The sequence below is a fragment of the Ailuropoda melanoleuca genome, chromosome 16, assembly GCF_002007445.2.
Source record: "Ailuropoda melanoleuca isolate Jingjing chromosome 16, ASM200744v2, whole genome shotgun sequence".
Classification (NCBI taxonomy): Eukaryota; Metazoa; Chordata; class Mammalia; order Carnivora; family Ursidae; genus Ailuropoda; species Ailuropoda melanoleuca.
The window spans coordinates 82,009,282-82,029,771 of NC_048233.1; the positions used below are offsets into that span (position 1 = coordinate 82,009,282).

Genomic DNA, 20,490 nt, shown 5'->3' on the forward strand with positions numbered 1-20,490 from the left:
CCCCCGCCAGCCCACCCCGGCACCCAGCGCGCCCCCTGAGGTGACTCACCCTCCTTGACCACCCCGGTGCGGGCCGCAGGGGAATTCTGCATCACCTCCTGCACAAAGACGCCGTCATCCCTCTGGGCGATGGTCAGCCCGTGGGAGCCGCTGCCCTGCCAGTTGGGCAGCAACAGCTCCCGGGTCGTGTCCTCTTCCTTCTCCATCTGGGATGAGGTAAGGAAATGGGGGCTCAGGAGAGTGGGGACGAGAAAGCCGAGGATCTCTGGTGCTGTGAAGCCCCAGGGAGTGAAGCCATGTCTCTGAGGGACCCGCTTCTGCTGTGGAAATGGTCCCCGTGGAAAGTGGACACTGGCTGCGACCGACCTCGGAGGCAACCAACCCCTCATCCCTCCCACCCAGGGCCCTGCCTCCCGATGCCACCCACACTGGGTCCCCACCCTCCCCGGCCCCTCACCTCCCTCACACCCTCCCTTCCCACAGACCTTTTACAGGACTCGGGTTCAGGAGCGGATGCCTTGCCAGGAGCCCGCCCCTCCTTCCTCTCTTCTCAGTCTCTCTTGTCGGGAATCTTGGTCACACGGCCTAGGGAAAAACGGACAAAGACGCTCATGTTCACAGCTGGTTTGCTCAAAACCCCGACTGCAAAGACGGCGGCGGGCGCTCCTGTTCTCTTCTCCGGCCACACCGAAACCCGACCCTTCCCCTACTCCAATTCCATTCATTCAGGACTCTGAAACCTGGCATCGCGGAAAGAGGGCTTAGGGGAGGCCACACTCAGATATAAACCCTGGATCAACCCTGGCTCAGGAGCGCCTGGGTGGCTCAGTCAGTGAAGCGTCTGCCTTCGGCTCAGGTCATGATGCCGGGGTCCTGGGATCAAGCCCCACGTCAGGCCCCCTGCTCAGCAGGGAGTCTGCTCCTCCCTCTCCCTCTGCTTGTGCTCTCTCTCTCTCTCTCTCAAATAAATAAATAAAATCTTTTAAAAATAAAATAAAATAAAAAACCTTGGCTCTGTATCCTCCCAGCTGTATGTGCGTCCCTGGCCAAGTCCCTCAACTTCTCTGAACATCTGTCTCCTCATCCCTGAAAATGAGACAAGACAGGACCTCCCTGAGGCCGGAAGGAGACAGAGTGGCCTGTGTGAGCGCTCAGGCGCACCCGAGTCTCACAAAACACCCACTCTCACCAGCTTATTTATAACAGCTGCAGGAAGGAGACATTGCTGTCCCCATTTTCCAGATGGAGAGACTGAGATGTGAGGTCCACCGTGAGCGAGCCGCTACCCTTGGGCTCTGAGTCTCTCACTCTCTCCCCGACACCACATCAGGCCTGCAGCTTTAACCCACCTGAGCTTCCTCTTCCCAGGGTCTCCAGCACCGGAGGCAACTGGCAGGCCACAAAGCAGGAACGGTGGTGCCCTCCCTCCCCTGCTGACAAACCGTGACTCTGAGTCAGCCTATCGAACACGGTCCTTAGGACCAGGGAGACCCTCAGCAGCTGGGAGCTCCAGGTGCAGCGGGCTGAACAAAAGAAGCCCCAGCCCCCCAGGGCCAGCCCACGCCCCAGAGGCTTGAATGCCGCTGAGCCGCCTTGGGGACACGGTGAGTCAGGGCCCATGCAGCTGCCCACGCAGAGCCCTGAGCCAGGCCCCCATAGGTGCAGGCACTCAGAGAAAAGATCCCCTGTGGCCACAGGATGACTGTCAGCTACAGAGGTGCCCTGGGAAGGCACGAGGCAGGACTCTGGGTACAGCCCTGGCCTACAGCCGCCCACGCAGAACGCCAGGGGCAGAGTCATCCAGAAGCATGTCTGTGAAACCGCGTGGGGGATGCTAAAACTCAGGCAAAGCCTCACCCAAGGCCCCGCCCTGAAGCTGTTTACGTGCAGAAATGGGTCAACCGATCAATAAATACCTGCATACTAACGGCCGCCTGCATGTCGGACACTGTAGCAGACACAGCCAAGAAAACCAGCAAGGGACAGACACGGCTCAGCCCAGCCCCGAGCTGCATTAGCTCGTCACCTAACTTCACTGGCACGTCCTCCCCGCATTTACTAAATGTGCTCCATGGGCCAGATGGGGACATTTAAAAGACTTAGTTCCTGTCCCAGATATAAATTATGAGCAAGGTGCTCTGGCATGACTCATGTAGCCTCAGAATGTTCTAGAAGGTTTGGGAGCCTCCTGGGGGGGGGGAATGAAATACAGAAGGAAAGAACGGGGCAAAGAGAACCTGTTTTTTGCCAGTTTTCTTGAAGGCGTCAGAGTTTGCCTCTAAGGACAGGATTGCGTCTCTCGGAAATTCATGGGCACTTAGCAGATCTGGTGTCAGGAAGAGCACAGCATGGGTGAAGACAGCACTTAGACCCCCGGTCCTCCACCCCCTGAACTCACACATGCAGTATTTATGACGTGGGTGCTGTCTAGGAGGCAAGCTATAGGTGAGCGGCCTATTGGCACGGGTGTGAGCTAGGGACTCACCTCTTGCCCTCCGGACAAGCAGCCGCTGTGGGAAGTCCCACCGACCCCAACAAACAGCAAAGCTGCCACTTTAAGGTGGCTTCTGCCAGTGTCCAGCACCAAGAAGTCAGCCCTGCAGACAGGGAGCCAGGCAGGGCAGGGAAGGAAAAGGCTTCCAGCCTCAGGGTTTCTCAGCACTCTGAGGCCACCGACCAGCCTAGCACCCCACTCTCCCTCCTTGAGGGAGGCCTCTTTTCTCTGCCCAGCATCCTGGTCCTGAGCCAGGAGCCAGAGAGGGGCGGAGACAGCGAGCCAGCTCACCCTCGCCCACAGCTCGGCCCCACCCTCCCTCCTTCCCCAGTGAGTCACCAAGGCTGCAACAGCTCCAGACATGCAAAGGGTCACGCCTAAAACCCCATCAACAAAGTGCTTCGTTGGCCAGAGCCCCCGGTGCCAGGGGTGCTGGGGCTCCAGGGGAGACAGGCAGGCGGCTTCCCTGCCAGCTCCTCAGGATGGAGCCCCAGGCCAGGAGTCCCCCGAAGCCCAGCTCAGGAGGGACTTGCTATGCACCTCAAGCCAAGCAGCCCAGAAGAAGGGGAGAAAGCCATCATGAGTGGTGAAGTGTCCACAGCCTATGAGAACAGGAGCCGTTGGACCGGGGGCTGCAGGTTGGCCCCGACAGGGCACCCGCGGGCTTGCTGGCCAGGAGGGGCTGCCAAGTGCCCCGCCTGCCCTGGCTCAAGGCTCTCCTTCCAGCACAGCCAGGAGCAACTCCCCTCCCCTCTCATCTGCTCTGGGCCATTCGGGTGGCTGCACATGGGGGTGCTAAGGGGGGATTCGAGAACCATGGTGGGAAGGGTCTGTTTTCTGCATCTGAGTCCCAGCGCTCAGTCTCTCCCACATCCTTGGAGCCCATACCAAGCCTTGATGGGCCGTTCTTCTCCTGCGTAAGTCAGGTGACGCCAGGCTTCCCCGGAGGCTGAGATCCCTGCCCTGTAGCTACCCAAAGGAGGGTCTTTGGAACTCTGGGGAATTCCGCACACTCAGCCAAGTATCTTTAAGTGTTTGGAGCTAGAAGACACCTTAGAGCCATGCTGTCAACATGGTAGCCACATGTGCCTATTTAAATTTAAATTAAGTTAAATTAAGTTAAATTGAATTGTTAGTTTATTGCCTGCACTAGCTGCATTGCAAGAGCTCAGCCACTACCTAAGGGCTACCATATTAGCGCAGATGTGGGACATTCCCACCACTGCAGAAAGCCCTGCGGGACAGCACTATCTGGGATTTACAGATGGGGACAGCGAGGTCCAAACAGGTGAGGACAGGAGAGTGTCGGGGCGCCGGAACCCTGGTCTGCCGGCTCCCCAGCCCGAGGTCCACCTGACACTGGTTCACAGTATCCTTCATGCTGGGAGGGACTGGAGTGGGGACTGTCTAGGCAGAGGGCTGCTTGGAGGGCAGAGAAAGAGCGAGACGGTGTGTCCACTCCATCTGTGAGGCTGAGACAGCGGGGACACCGTAACTGAGGCCAGAAGCAGCCAGAGAACTACGAGGCTGTCCTGTCAATTCAAAACTGCAAAGAGGGGGCACCTGGGGGGCACAGTTGGTGAAGCGTCTGCCTTCGGCTCAGGTCCTGATCCCAGCATCCTGGGATCGAGCCGACATTGGGCTCCCTACTTCTCTCCCTCTGCCTCCGCCCCTCCCCCCGCTCCTGTGTGCACTCTTTCCCTCTCTCTCAAATAAATAAATAATTTTTTTTTAAAAAAAAGCCTGCAAAGAGGAATTACCCCACCTCTGTGGGGCGGGGGGGGGTGGCGGTGACACACGGACAGATCTGGGACCCAGGGCAGAGGGTCTCTGCCAGGGGTGGCGTCCAGAGAAGCATCTTCCCCCCTCCCCCGCCCTTAGGGAACAGAGCCCCTTCCTCCCCCAAGAGCCAGTATGAAGTCAGCCAGGAAGGGGGCCCGGCCTAATTCCTGCTGCAGCCAAAAACAGCCTTGCAGCCAGTGGCAGTGTCAAGATGACACGAACTGATAGAGGCACCCTGCCTGAGAGGCAGCCCTCCACGCCACGGGCCCCCATGCCTCCGTGCGCCAAACCCCACGCTACACACCAGAGGGGCGCAAGTCTGAGCATACGCCCAGCACAGGAGGGACACAGGAGCGACACTCCAAGTGAGAGAGAGGTGCCCCCACCCACCGTGGGCAGGACGCCAACAGCCATGGGACTCCTATCCCGCGAAAGGACAGGCACAGGAGTGTTCAGACCCACCAAATACACACGCCGGGGAGAAGCACCTCCCGAGCCAGGAAGAACGAAATGACTCACACGGCAGGTAGAGACCTCCAGCAGCGGGGAAGTCCCGAACACTTGCCGAGGATGAGCGGGTAGGACAGTCAAAGAAAAGGGAGACACACCCAGAGGGGCACTCTACTCCCATAAACACCCAGCAGCAAAGAGGAAGAGAAGGCTCCGCATTGAGAGCAACCCCCACCAACAGATTGAGAAAGAGAATTCTGCCATGCTCTGGTGGTGGGTTTGGAGTTCCACGCCTGGGGTCTCATTCGATCCCAGACCACCATACGGGATTCATAATTAATGTCCTTATCTTAGAAATGCAGCAACAGGCCTCCCCAGGTAAGATGACTTGCCCCAGGGGGAGCCAGAGTTTTTGATGCGAGCCCGGGCTTCCAGGACTCTGCGACTCGAGAGCAAACAGTCTCTACCTCGGGGGAGGAATGAAGGCAGAAAGAAATACACACACAGGATGAGAAACCACAGAGAAAGATGCAGAGAGAGACACAGGAAAGAGGGACCTATACTGGAGGAGGGTCGGAGAGACACCCCTAGGAAGATGGAGAGGCCTCCATGCGCACCTAGAGGGAGACATGGCTGGAGGAAGCCTCAGAGAAGGGGGCGTAAACCCAGAGAAAGGGAGGGGCTGAGATTCCTCTAGGGGACCCAGAGACCCAGAGAGCAGCCGGAGACTCCCCCAGAGAGCTGTGACACCTTTCAAGTATCACAGGCAGCAGGAGGGAGGGCAAGCCCCCAGCAGCCTCCTGTGCCCACAACCAGCCACTTCCTGGCCAACAGCTCGGGCACAGCAGACCCGGATGGGCAGAGTCCCCGGCATCCTGGAAGCCAGCATCTGAGGGACTCGTTGAGGCCGTGTCCCCAGGAGTCAGAATCCTAGCCACACACCCCCCAGCTCACCTGTAGACTCTCTCGGGCCCCAGCAAGTGAAGCCCCTCTGGGGCTTGGGGGACACGAGACCCACTCTAGAGAAAGGCACCAGGAGGGCAAGGCAGATACTTCCACTCCCTGGGAACCAGGAACAGGCACAACAGGGCAGACCCTCATCCCTTCGGGGCCCAAGCCTGCACACGGACGTGCATGGAGGCGGCGGCCAGAGCCCTGTCTGGAAAGCAGCATGCCCTATTCTACCTGGGGGAGAACAGCACGGTAACCCCAGGAGCCCAAGCTGCCGTCAAGAACTCTTAGCTCAGCCTGGGGGGTACAGCCCAAGGGGGCGTGCAGTGTGTTGGAGGGGGTGGGATTATCAGGGAGAATAGGACTACCACGCTGCAAGACACAGGCGACGTGGGCACTGGAGAGACATTCCCAGAAAGACACACCAGGACGTGCCCACACCACGTGCACCCAGACACACTCCCCAACCCCGTTCCCCACTCCTCCCAGCCCTGAGCAGGCCCACAGCCCCGCCTTCACTAGCTCCCAACAGACACCTGTCTGGGAAGCCCTGGGCCCTGCCCATGTTGGAAGGCGCCTATACCTGCCGACCTGGTGCCCAGGGTCTGTGTCTCCCTCTACCTGTGCGCCCAGGTCTGTCTTCCTGCTCCCTGGCTACCGGGGCCACTGGCCCAGCCCACACTTCCCATCAGGAGGAAGTTCCTCCAGCTCGGTCACTCCAGCCCTCTCCTCCGGGTCAGCCCCAGCAGGGGCCCCCACCTCAACTTCCAGGGAAGCCCCACTCCTACCCCACAGGCCAGCTGCCTTCTGGGTCCCTTATACCTTTCTCCACCTCTCACCCCTGCCCTCTGAGCACAGCTTCCTCCCACCCCCCAGCGAGCTCCAAATTCTCCCTTCCAGCAGGAGGGAGATTCCCTCTTCCTCCCATGACCGAGAGGGACTCCCCTCCTTGTGACAGGGGATGGGGGCCACAGCCCATTATCCGGCCGCAAGTCCCGCCCCTGGCCACATAGCCTGGGAAGAGACAGCCTTTCCCCAGGACCGCTGGGATGAAGACACCATCTTTGAGGGTGGCCCCCTCCACGGGGACAGGGGTGGTGAAGAAGAAAGCTCCTCGTCTCACCCTGGTGGAAGGTGACCGCCCTGGAGCTGTGGGGGGGGGTGCAGAAACTCCCCAACCACAGGCGAGCTCTCCGCCCAGCGGTCAGGCCCCGCTAGTGCAGGGGCGCAGGGCCAGGCCCCGCGGCTCCGAGGCCAAAGAGCCGCCCCCCAGCCCAGCCCGGCCACGAAGCCGGGATCAGCTCCAGGCACTTCCCCTTCCCCTAGAACCTCCGCTCTGGCCCCCAGGGACAGGGCAGGATGCCCCTCCCTGACCAGCCCTGTGCAGCGCCTCGCTCGGCATCACTCAGCCAGGGCTTCGTTCCCAGAGCTATCCTCACCCTCCCGAGGGCCTCTGGATACAAACTCCAGGGCCCAGAACCTGTCCAGGACGGAGGAACTGACTTCCATCCTTCCCTACAGCCGCTGGGCGGAGTCCCACTGCGGTCCCCTGGCCTATAAGCCCCAGAAGCAAGCAGAGGGACACACCCAGGACCACCGGGCGCAGCCAGAGGAACGTCCTCTCACCGGTAACAACACACACCTCACCGCTATGACACGAGTGGTCACAGGGACACAAGGCCACCGTGCGCCACCTGGACGCAAGCAAGACCCCCAGCTGCAACAGCCCGGGAGTCCTCCTGCTGGGCACTGAGGCCAGGGGTGAGGAAGAGGGGCTCCTGCTAAGCCCCACTGTGGCCCACCCATGCAGCCCCCTGCCCCTGCCCCCTGGCCACACGCACAGAGGAAACTGAGCTTGCCCAGGAAGGCCTGGGAGCCCGGCAGGATGGTCAGAGAGCAGGGCTCTGCCAGCTCCCTGGGAGCCTGGATGAAGCCCGTGGGGGACATGGGGGAGGAAGAGAGAGCCAAAGGCCCTAGTGCGGCCACCGCCAGCACCTGACTGAAACCAGCACATTCTAGACCTTCTCCAGCAGCCACCTCCCTTCCTCTCCTCAGACACAGGTGGAGGGTCAGCCCAGCTCCAGGGAGAGAAACTTGGGGGCGTTGGGGAGTGGTGGGGGGGCGGGGAAGAGCCAGCAGTGGGAGAGTTCCCATCAAGTGTAGGACTAGCTCTCCCGGTATGCCTCTCTCTGTCCCCAGGCGGTTCCCAAGTTCTGAGGAAGGTGGTGACCACACCCCAGAGCCCCACACACCCCTCCACCCCCACAGCTTTGCCCCAACCTCTCAAACCAGCTCCTCAGGCTCTGCGTAGTGTCTCCACCAGCGCCACACAGCCAATTCCAAGTTGAGCCAAATCTAGCCTGGCAGCGCCTGGGCACCTCCACCCAGGGCCTCCCTGGGACTCAGGTGACTCCGGAGACCCCAGCCCATTCCCTGCCCTTGTCTGATGCTGGCCTTCTCCCTCCACCAGTCTTCGTGGGTTTACTCTCTCCAGTCCCACCCTGGGCCCTGGACTGTAGCCTCGTCACCCTGAACCAAGTCTGGCTGTTGCAAGTCCCCAGCTCTGTGGGGTTAGCTCTTCCAGGAGTTGCCCAGACCAGGACCCCTGAATCACTGCTAAGGGCCTCCCTATCCCCAGCATGAAGCCCCACATGACTTACGTGGCACCCTATGTGTCCGTGTTTGATGACCAGTGTTCCTGCCTATAATCTCTTCAGGACGAGGCTTTAGAGAGGGGCTTAGACACCCTCCAATCCCCATTCTGAAGCTTGCAGACCCTGTGCCCTCTGCTAGACCTGCTCTCACAGTCCCAGGTCCTCTCCCTCCCCGCCCCACCCCATTTCCTTCATACCACAGCTCACCCCTCAGAGCAAGGAGGTACCCCTAAGCCTGGAGCGCCTTCTCCCCACTCTGCACACTCTACCATGTGCTGGCCCAACCCATCATCCCTTTGGGTCAAGGAGAAGGAAGCCTCCCCATTCCGCTTCGGAAAGGAAGTGAGTGCCACACCCTGCCCCAGGGATTTCCCTCATGGCGGGGCAGAGGAAGAGGGCAAAGAAAGCAGAATTTGTCCCCGACTTTAGATGCAACAAAGGTGTGGAGGCCTGAGAATGCCTTCCAAAGCACCTTCAATCTCTTCCTCCCCCCCATGGCTTCACCTACCACTCCAGCCCCCATGCCATCACTAGGTCCCCTAAAATCAACCCAGCCCCTACCAGTGCTGGACTGTGCAAGGAAGAGCAGGTCAATTCCAAGTTGCAAGCGGAGGCTGGATTCTAACACAGGAAACTGTTTCAGAACCAATTATTGGGAGCCCAGCGCTGTGCTGGGGACACAGAGGTAAATATCCGAGTCCTTTTTTTTCCTCCGAAATTCCAGGTCATTCTCTAAGGACCCCACACCAGGGGATGAGCCCACCCTGCCTTCCCATGAATCCACTCCACAGAGCAGGGCTCTCGGCAGCACACCGCGGGCTCCCTGGGGGCACTCGCCACCACCGATCTGCAGCCACACCCAGCGAAAGGCGAGAGTACGCACCACGCACGATTCTCTGCGGCCACATTGTGCGAAGGCGCCAGGGCCGTCCCCCACCTGGTGCGGGCGCCCAGCTAGGGCTGTGAGTTGCCCCATCTGCCCACTCGGCTCCCCTCCCACGCAAGGGGGCACAGCCAGGCCTGCTCAAACCCCACGTGTCCCTCGCGGCCAGCGCCGCCCAGGGCTGCGCCCCCACATCCCGGGCCCTGGCACTGCAGGGGGCGCCCCGGCCAGCCAGGGGAGGGAGGGCCAGGCCCTCACACACTGCACACCCTCTCCCCGCACGGGAAAGCCTTACATAACACGGCTCTCCGAACACACCCTAAGCACTCTGCCTTTCCAACTCCACGGCAGGACCTCGTCCCCCAACCCCGTCTCCCGAAGCGCGCGGCTCGAGCGGAGGATTCTAGAGACTGCAGCGAAGCCCTCCTTCTGCGCGGAGCCGGCTCCTGCCCCCACCTCCCACACACAGCCCCTGCCTCCCCCGCCCCTTTGCCCCTCACCACTCCTCCCCGAGTTCTGGTTTGAATTAGTCAGCGGCTCCAACCACCGCATTCCTCAGGCCGCTGGCGCAGTGCCAGGCGCTGGGGCGGGGGCCATCCCGCCCCGACGGGTTTGGGAGTGGGGTGGGGGAGAACGCACCGCCCCCGAAAGGGAAGGGGCGGTGCCGAGGGCCGGGCCCGCCGCACAGTTCCCCCCCCTTCCCCGCCCACCCCAGCACTGGAATCTCCCTAATTACGCCCCCCACCCCCACTCCCACCCGTCCCGCCCCGAGGCGCGCTGCAAACTTTGGGCAGCCGGGCCTTGGAGGAAGAAGGGAGACTTCTGGAGCGGGGAACGCAGAGGACCCAGACTAGGGCGGGGCAGCTGGAGGGGGGCTGAGAAAGGGAGAGGCTGGTGGTACAGAACTGGGTGGGGCCGGGAGGACTCCGGACGCACAGTTAGAGGCGGAGGTGTGGGGAGCGGGGAGGGACAGCGGAGGGGGCGCGGGGGTGCGGGGGCTCCGGGAGGGGCCGACGGGCCGCGGCAGCGACCTCGGGAACTTCTCCAGTAAACACGGAATAGGAGCGGGAGCCGTGCGCTTGAGCCACCGCCCCAAGGAGAAGGAGGGGATGGGACAGGGACATACGGGAGCCCCCAGGCCAGGAACCGGGCGCCGTGCCGTGCAATAGAACCTACAGTCAGCCCTAGAGAGAAATAAGGACTGGAGCAAAACACGCTTCGGAGCGATTTTCCAACTTGGCCCAACTTGCGCCCCAACTCCGGAGGCAGAGTTTGGCTCCCAGGGCGCGACGCGTCGCCTCCCCGCGCGGCCCCGGGCTGCCCAGCTTGCTCCACACTGTCTGAATCCTCGCAGTGCGCCCGGCCCAAGCGCCTCGTCCAAGCCCTGCAGCCCACCTCCCCTCACCCGTTCTCGGAGTCCTGTTGCCGCGGCGCCCCGGTGCGCCCGATGCCCGTACCTGCGCGCTCAGCCCCCGGGCACAGCCATAGCCCGCGCGGGGCCCCAGGTCGCGGTGCTGCGGCTGCTGCAGGCGGCGAGCCCGGGTCGGGGCGGGTCCGGCAGGGCGGGCGGTGCAGTCCCCGCGGCGGAGCTGCTCCGAGTGGCCGGGCCCCCGCGCGCGGAGGCGGCTCTTGTAACTCCGGCTCGGGCGGGCGGGTCTGCCCTGAGCTGTGCGGAGAGGGCGGGGCCGGGCGGGGCTGGAGTGGGGCTGGGACGGGCGAGCCAGCCGACCCGACACGGACCCGGGAGCGGGCACCGGGGGGTCACGGGCACGAGGGGGCGCCGCACGTCCGAGGGGCTGCCTTACCCCGCCCCCCTGCAGCGCCCCTTGCTTTGGCCTGCGCCTGGATCTACCCCGCAACGTTTGTAGTGTGTGGTCTCCCGGACCAGAAACTCCTCGAAGCTCCCTGCGGCTCATCCTCCCAGCTGGAACTGCGAATCAGCTCATTTGGCAAGACGGACCAAGAGGTTCAGAAAGCGGCTGGGGGGCTAGGGTGATTGGGCCGCGACCTCCAGCCTGACGCGGACCTTTGAGCTCTCTCTCAACCCAGGCGTCTACACTTCACGTCCCAAACCTCAGCTTCCTCACTTGGTTCCCAAGCTGCATGCAGCCGCGCCCATTTCTCGCCTCCCCCCTTTCTGAGGGCCCCCTCAATCCCTCCACCCTCAAAACCGGTCTGTAGACGCTGGCCCCACCCCTGGAGTTAGGGTGCCCACGTGGAGTCACCAGTGCCCCATACGCCACGGTGCTGCTCCCGCCGCCGCAGCGACACGGGAGTCGGGCCGGCACCCACCTTCCTCTGCGGACTCCTGAGAGAAGCGGGAGCTCCAGCCCTGCCTCTACCTACCCATTTCTTACCCGAGCCCCTCCCCCACCTCCCCACTTGCAAGGACGCCGTTTCCAAATTTACTGCCATTTCCCACAGCTACTTCTAACTCCATGAGATTTTATTAACAGCTTAATGATGGGGTGCGGGGGGCCTTCTGGCTACCCAGCCTCCCTTCCACACTCCCATTCTCTTCTCTCCCCCACAAATCCTCTTATCCTCCCTCCTAGGTGGCCACCCATGACCCACATCAAGGCAGTTTTCCTTCCTTCCCAAATGCTGAGGAAGGAAGACCCCAGGCTGGGGCCCTGCGAAGACCTGGCTCCAGGCAGGAGCACCCCCTCACTGCAAGATCGTGAGTGGGCTGGGGCTGAGACCTGCGGCCCTGTCCTCTGAAATGGCAAACATGTTTACAGGCTAAAAATACCCAGCAGCCAACTCTGCTGCCAGCCCTGGGGGCTGTGTCCCAGGTCCAGTTACCAGCACAGGCCATGGGGGAGGGAAGACACAGCAAGGGAGCCATAGCTGTACAGAGACTCATACAATGGGCGCAGAAAGGTGGAGACACATGTGTAGACATTCAGACAGGCATAGACATGCAGAGACAGACAAAGCAGAGACTTGGGCACCAGCCTTCTCTCTGTCTCTCTCACTTGCTCCTGTGCGCAAGGGCGTCCTCTCACTCCCCGCTTCTCTCTCTCTCTCTCTCTCTCTCTCTCTCAAACACACACACACACACACACACACACACGCAGGCACCAGATAGTAGGGACTCAAACCCACGGCAGAGACAGTCCCACCACACACATCACAAACCCAGGCTTTCAAAAGAAGCACCGCCTCCATTTTGTTCCAAACCCCTTTTCTAGAACCTACCTTATTTAAAGAAAACATCTAAACTTTTCAACTTTGGGATGCTTTTAAAAACTTAAGTACTGAGAGCTCATGATTTCCTTTTCAAATGGCTTTTTGATCCTTATTTCATTTTCAATAACATTTATTCAGCGTTTAACAAATGGAGCAAGAAAACAGAGAAACTAAAGTGGACCGTCATGCTGCAAGTCAGATAATCCTTGTTGACATTTTTTGAATAAAATCAATGCCTCCATCTGGTGAAGAATGTAAACAATACAGAAAGGTAGAACGATAAAAAGTAAATGCCTCCCTCCTCCCCCACCCAGTCCCTCTCCCCAAAAGTAACCACTGTTAACAGTTGACCAAAGGATTTTTAACTTTATGAATCACCTGGTTCCTTGAAAGTGCAAGTTTTCCCAGGACGGATTTAAATGGGAGTGGATTTACACCTAGGTTTTCGGAAACATTGCTCTGACATGTGCCACAGAGGCACAGGGGATCTGCAGAAGGGCGATGGGAGTTCGGAGGGAGGGGCTGGAGCGGGAAAGGAACAGTGGGGGATCCTGTGCCCTCCCTGCGGCATGGGCTCTGTCAGCCCCCCAGGAGTGAAAGAGCAGAGGCTAGTGTCCTGGGCTCAGGGCCAACTTCTCTGCTCCATTGTTTGCTCTGGCCACCCTCTTGGTCAACAGAGAAGAAGGCAGGAGAGGCTGGTTTGGGGAGCAGCTAAGGAGCAGGGATTACTGTCCAGATACTCCATTCAGAAGTAGGAGCGCCAAGATACCTGGTGGGGGGTGGTCCTGGGGCCTGGCTCCTGCCGCATTCCACATTCGGAGCTAGGAGCCTAGAGGAGGAGTAACCTAGACCCTTGCCCCGTAAAAAAACAAACAAACAAACCAGTATCCGTGCCTGCTGGGCTTTCCTAGGTCAGCTTCCTGGGCCCAGGGGAAGGGAGTATATTCAACAATGTTCAATGGTGTAAATGGAGACACACACTCTTTGGGAAGTTTCTGCCAACCCTTCTCCTTCTTCCCACTGTTGTAGCCCCCTCACCCCCCAAAGCTACGGTAATGGTGATTGTGTCTCAGGCCAGGGCAGGCACTATCACGTGTTAGATCATTTAATGCTCACATGCTCTGGGAGGAAATGGTCTCAGAGAGGGTTAGTGATTCACCTAAAGGCACACAGCCTTCAGAAGCAGGAATCAAACTCCCACTGGCATCTAGGTTCCCTGAGGGCAGGGATTTTCTTGTTCTTTGTTGTCTCCCCTGTGCCTAGAGCAGTGGCTGGCATATAGCAATCACGGAAGAACTTTGTGGAATGAATGAATGAATGAATGAACGAACGAACGAACTACAGGGATAACTGGCCCCAAAGCCCGTGTCTTTTTCACAACAGCATCCTGAACCCCACACTTCCTTTTACTCTCAGCCTCCAGGGAGCAGTTCCCCACTTACAGGCCTGTCCTGCGGCTGCAGGAACATTTATTGTGTGTCCAACACCAGGCCCCGAGCCTACGGTGCTGGTGGTGGTGGTGCAGGGGATACAGAACCCGACAGGATGGAACCCCTGCCCTCACAGTGCTTGGTCCTGAAGGAAACGTATCCTGAGCTCCTTGCAGGTCCTATGCTCCGGGAAAATGGGACATTATCTTTCTGCCAAGTCTTTTACACTGATGCCTCACCCTCCAACACACATTCACAGAAACACAAACTATTTTTTTAATTATAAGGATCCCCGCCCCGTCTCAACTTTGCAAAGGAAACATTTCTCTTTCTGAAGGTTTCAAATGCCTCTGTTAAAATAAGGGCTACCCAGGGGTCCGGGAAGACTTCAGGCCTCCTGCTGGCACTCAGTCACCTTTCCGAGGTATCCAGAGGTATCCGGGTAGCCCGCCGGGCGGGCCTGCAGGTTCGTTGGCAAAGCTAGGTGTGAGTCGTAGGACTCGTCATCACTGGGATACCCCAGCTTCCCCAGAAGTTTTGCTCCCTCGCCCCCCCACCACCCCCCGCCGGGGGTTCCCTGATATGTACACGCAAAGTGTGTGTGATGAACCTTGGGCTTCTCTGTTGCCAGGCGACGTGCCTCTGTTTTGTTCCTATTATGCCCGTTTCCATAGTAACCACAAAGGGAGCTCTGTGGGCAGGCCCCTTGCCAGGGGATTCCCCTTCCCCTCCCTCCTCGCCACAGTCCCCTTCTCTAAAATCAGAGTATTACAGGGAAGACAAGACGCCGACTGCTCAGAGAGTAATCATGGCTTTTAAACTGTGATCCCAGCAAGGAAGTCAAGTGTGCCATCTGTTTGCAGTCTCTTTGAAAGCAGACTCCCCGCCCTTCCCATGAGGGCCCTTTGGCATGTCAGCCTTAGAAGCAGAGAAATGACTATTACCCCTTCTTTGAGCCATCTGGGATCTCCCCAACCCCTCCCCACCCCATACACACACACACCCGGAGATGAGCGTCTCCGCCAAACATCAGGCCCTTCGATGTTCCCTTTCATTGCTTCCTAGTCTGTCTTCCCCAGTGAACAGCAAACCTGTCGGGTGATTCTGGGATCCAGACATTGTTGCCTAAGCAATTCTGAAACCCCAAACTCCTCTAACCCAACCTCAAAATATGAAGCCAAGTATTCCAGCTCGGTTCAAACCCCAGCCTGTATTTAAACCTCGGACTTCAAATAAGGAGTTCCTGAATCACTCAGATCAGACAGCCGGGACACCGGAAACCTGCCCATTACACTCGGTCCTAATTGAAATCTTCAAGCCAAAGCAGAACCCAGGTTAAAGCTGATTAGAGAACAAGAGACGGCACGCAGGGCCGTGAGTACAGACTCTGGGAGGAAAGAAGGCACAGGAAGAGCGTCCAGGCAAGAGAAAGGGGACAAAGTGGGCAGGGAGAGCAGGACAGGTGGACACGGTGAGAGATGGCCTGGAGGCCGGGGAGGTGTGGGTGTGCAGATGCAGGGAGAGCAAGAAGAGAGGGGGAATGTAGAGCCGAGATTAAGGAAGACAAGGGGGCAAAACGCGATCGAATAGGGCTGTGAAGGCGGGAGGGGGGCCAAAAAGAAGAGCTCAGAACTGAGCTGGGGATGGGGCAGGCGGACTGTAAACAGGAGCCGAGGGAGGGAGCAGGAATGAGCGGAGCAGCCGACGCCCCAGCCAGCTCCCCTCCCCAGCAGGGAGCGGGGAGCAGGGAGGGAGGAGAGCACCAGCCTCCTCTCCCCTTTTTTGGAATCTGCCTTTCCGCCATCCTTTCCAACTTCCTCTGCCTTTCCTCCAGTTCCAGGGGGAAAGGCAAACCAGCCCGGGTTTCCCTCCCTCTGCTGCACGCACTTCCCAAGTCCAGTCTGAGGATATCAGGCTAAGCAGTGAAGGAAGGGCCTCGGCTGCCCAGAGCCTGAGTCACCACATAGTTGAGGTTCTTGTCACTCGAAGTCCCGCCTCTGCTACACCCTGTGCCCTCTGCCCGCCCCGGACTTAGAGCGCCTTGGAGCGCCGGGGTTGACCTGCCCTGGGTCCTGCTCCACTTCTGTGCTTAATACCCAGCCAGGGCTGCTAGCGGCCTCGGACACCACCCTCTCTCTGCCACCAAAACCAAGCATGCTTGGTCCATCATAGTCCCCCGAAGCCTTGGGAGAAGCGCCCTCCCGCTCTCAGGAACGAAAGTGACTCAGTGAGTGGCTTCGAGAACTGTGGAAAGACTAGCGTGCACCCTTGATAAGTCACTTCCCCTCTCTGGGCTCGTTTCCTCCTGGGTAAAATAAAGGGACTACCTCACGTGGTCTCTCCGGCAATCCTGGGCAATCCTGCATAAGGTACCTTCTGTAAGTCTGAGTCAAAGAGATGCAGTGTTCCCACTGAGGAGAGTGGGATAAAGGAGAGTGTTTGCTAACCCCTGTCCTAACAGGAGTGGGTGGGGTAGGGCACAGGCACCGCCACAATAGGGCAGCCAACACCCTTGGCAACTTGGTGATTCAGGACCCACACAGAGTCGGACTGGCAGGAAAGCACCCCGTGGCTTCCCTGTGACTCAGGGGAAATGCAGATCTCCCTGAAGAATGACTGGCCAGGGTCCCGCTATAACCAACTCATCTCCCCTGCACCTAGAAAGTTTCCGGTCCCAGTGTGGCCCCCACTGCCTTTGACAGGCGCCCTAAGCTCATCATACCGCCTCCCTGGACTACTCAGCTGCTTCCACCGCTCCTACCTGGCCCTGGCAAGCCCTCTTCCCTCGGCCTTCAACTCCGTGGGCCTCCCTGCCCAGCCATGTCCCCTCAGTTACCCTTTAGCCCCGCCCACCCTCACTATCCATCCCCATCCTGGTGGAGCCAGCCAAATGATTGCAAAAGGGCTGAGCCAGCGGGAGAGGCCCTCACATGACAGCTGTTTCTGCTGCGGAGGGGAGGGGGCAGCTGGAAGTAGAGGGAAGCACATTCCATGGGAGATCCGATCAGAAATAGCCCCAAACCCTGACTGTCCAGCCCCTGCTCTGCACGTGGCCAGCCCATTGTGTAAACAAGGTAAGGCCCGTGGGCTCCCTTTGGAATCCTGAGGAAATGAAGGAAAGGGGGGCAGGGGAAGCTTCCCGAAAGGGAGGGGGCTACGAGAATGAAAAGAGCCCACCTAGAGACCCAGGGTCACCAAGGACACCTTTGCCACTTAAGCAGTCCCACGTGCCCACGGGATTCTGTCTCTTCTGAGACATTCAGGTGAATACAGCACAGCGCCCAGCAGCTACCTTGACCGCCATTCCACCCATCCCTTGGGTGCTGAAGCGCTGGGACACCCCAGTAATTCCACTGGAGTAAAACGACAGCCTCCTCCGGGGCCATGCCAGCCTGATTAGGGCAAACAGACAGGAGCAGGTGGCTGTTTCTCTAACCTTTCAGGAGCACTGGTATGTTAGCTCCACAGCATTAGGGGAGGCATGGAGAAGAGGGTTGAGGACCCCAGAACTGCACTCAAACACTCAGAGGACCAGAGCCAGTGGGGGAAGTCACCCTGCAGTGTAGGTACAGCTGGTGGGGTGAGCCAGGGAAGCCATCGTCACCCAGAAAAACCCATTTTGATGTGTGGAGGGAAAGTTCTGGGTTCCGAGGACAAAGAGTGCTGGTTGCCATGAAAACCACAGTATTAATTTCAGAAATGACTGGGTGGATCCTCCAAAACACTTCATTCCTCTCCCTTTGACATTCTAGACCCTTCCCCCACCTTTCAAAAGGGGAAGTGGCACATTTTGGGCATGTGGGCAGCTGGTGGGATGGGTCTGACCCACTGTGCAGAGCAGCTGTCCACCTCCAGTGCAAACAGGACGTGAAAGAAAGAAGACAATCTAGGTCTTTCTTGGACCAACTTTAAAGGCTTTGGGCTTTTTAATAAGTGACTTCAGCTGAAGCGCCAACAAAGCTAAAATAAATAGCTGCATATAACCAGTATCTACCGGTTTCTATACAGGCTGAACCAAGTCTCAGGCGATGCCATTCACGCCCTGGGCTGGGCTGGGCTCGGTAGGGATTTCATCTGCTGCGAGGACCTGGATAGAGTGTTAGGCTGAGCGGAATAAGTCAGTCAGAGAAAGACAAATACCGTATGATTTCACTCATATGTGGATTTAAGAAACAAAACAAATGAGCAAAGAAAAAAAAAAAAAAAACGGGAGACAAACCAAGAAACTGACTCCTAACTACAGAGAACAGACCGGTGGTTCCCAGAGCGGAGGGGGTGGAGGGTCGGGGGAAACAGGGAATGGGGACTGAGGAGTGCTCTTGTCTGGCAAGCACCGGGCGGTGTATGGAACTGTTCAATCACTCACTCTAGCTTACACCTGAAACTTACACAACACTGTATGTTAACTATAGCAAGTTAAAGATTTCATCGGCAGTCAAACGCGCCTGAGCCCAGACCCCTCTCCTTTTTCCACCTCCTTTTCTGGAACCTCTAAGGTTTTGCCCATTAAGTGGATGAAACGGCTTCCTCCTTCCATCTTACTCCGGTTCTCCAAGATCATGCCGTTCTCAGCCCCGACCCACTCACAGCACCCCGTTCCCTTCCCTCCCAGCGACCCCGGCCCGGGCCCCCGCAGGCACGCGCTGCAGCGTGGGTGCCGGAGTGCCAGCTCTAGGTGGTGCGCGGGTGGCACGAGCCTCCCTGGCATGTCAGGAAACGGGCCCAACAACCGGAGACGGCCCCCTGGCGCAGGCGCTCACTAGCTGCCCAGGGGAGCCGGGCGGGGCCGGGTGGAGCTGGGGAGCCAGGCAGAGCTCCAGCAAGCGCGGGGCCCCAGCCGGGATCAGGAGGGCGCGAGTCCCAAGCACAGCCCCAGGCCCGCCACTGTGCGGTGACTCAGGCCTCCCCGGGGCAGGGCGGGACCGAACCAACTCCAGATGGACCTCCCCTCTTTCCCCGCCCCACATCTGCCGCTAGAAACTCCTGCTGTTAACCTCTTTCTTGCCCACCAGGGCAGAGCAGCGGCCCTCTAGCTGCATCCACCTTTGGAGGCCAACAGCCAGCCTGCCCGAGGGCATAACAACCTCCCCTTGGGCTGCCCACCCCACCTCCTTCTGTGGGTACTGGCCCTCCCCCAACCACCAAGCTGGCCTCATCCGACAACCTGGCCACCCTCCTCTGCACCAAACCGCCAGAGCTGGAGGCACAGGAGGCAGTACGTGCAGATGAGTCACTCTTCCTGCAGCCCGAGGGAGGCTGGGAGGCGGGGTCCACCAGACCAGCCCAGTCCACAGGGGGTGCCAGGCCTGCTGCGGCCCAAGCTCTAGCCCACCCAGCAAAACCCGCAGCTGGGCCCCACTCCTGGGCCTCTCTGGCCTGCCCCGCAAATCTTGCAGAACTTGGGTCTCTTCTGACTAAATCCTCAGCTACTGGGAAGGTCAAGGATACTGGGAAGGGGGTGAAGATTACACAAGCGAAGGGGCGGGGAGGTGTGGTGGGGAACGGAATTTGTGAAGAGAGTCTGACAGGTTAGGTGAGGCCCCGGCACCCAGCGCAGGACCCAGCCCAGCCAGCAACTAGCACTTTTAGATCCTAACCAAGAGCAGCCCGGAATGCTCAGAAGCAAGACAGGTGGCAAGTCTGGATCCAACTCAGGACGACCTGCCAGGGAGCAAACCCTGAGCAAGAACCAGCCCATCCTCACCCAGCTGGATTCCATGTCAGGACTCTGCTCCGCCCATTCTTCCCAGAACCCCAACTGCAGTCCAAGTACCCAGCTATATGACAGCCCTACCCCCTCCCAAGCTACCAGACCATTTGTACCTGGAAAGATCACCTTCTTCCCCTCCCAAGCTAAGGCCTTCTCTGTGCTTAGACAAAGGGTGAGAGAGAAAGAACAAACATAAAACCATAAACTAGAGACCAAAGGTTGAATAGTGACTGTTTCTGCACCTGCCTCAAAATGTGAATCAAATGAGAGCTTTCCAACTTCACCTGAACTGGTAATACACAGGGAAAACCTTCAATGCTCTTCAGGAAAGACAGCAGGAAAAGAGACAAAGTAGCAAGAAGACCCTGTGAAAGGGGCATGATAAAAAATTAAGCTCAAGAGAAAAACTTGAGACCCCCGGGTCTCAGCGGGGTTCTTAGGTGGAAAGGAGGACTGCTCCACGTTCCAGGAAGCAGCAGGGCACATTTCAAGTAGGGGCTCAGGGACACCCACTGGGTTAAAACCCTGTCTTCACAGGCAAGTCACTTAAATCTCGGAATCCCAGGTTAGGGCCAACAGGCCAGTGCCTGTTCTGAGCAGTCAGTGCCAGGTATTCCTGCCTGTTTGAAATATCTCAACCAAGACCCTCGAGGCTCCCAGGCATCTGTGAGCAATAACGTCAAGTTCCCCCACACTATGCTCTATCGTACCTTAGCAATCTGGTCCTGAAAAATTAGGGAGTTACAAAGCTCCATGTCACCACCCCCACCCAACTGCATCCAGTCTTTCCCAGCTAGAAGACTCATCACAGTACAGGCAATGCAAATACCATCAAAACTGAGAGAGGCCTCTTTTCTGCCCGTCTGAAGACTTCTCTCCTGCAAAGGGAGGTACTGTGGGCCCAGGAAACACCCTGCTTCAACATATCTACTCCCCTATGAAGA

General features: G+C 58.7%; 1 protein-coding gene across 1 annotated transcript in view; it reads right to left on the minus strand.

Moving 5' to 3' along the window:
• The window catches only part of AHNAK (AHNAK nucleoprotein), a 33,328-nt gene extending 22,483 nt beyond the window's left edge, over positions 1 to 10,845 (minus strand). Inside the window, 3 exon segments of the mRNA XM_034646216.1 lie at positions 50 to 206; positions 486 to 585; positions 10,672 to 10,845. Coding sequence (XP_034502107.1) covers positions 50 to 206 — 157 coding nt within the window. The 5' untranslated portion in view covers positions 486 to 585; positions 10,672 to 10,845.
• Positions 10,846 to 20,490: the final 9,645 nt, after the last annotated feature.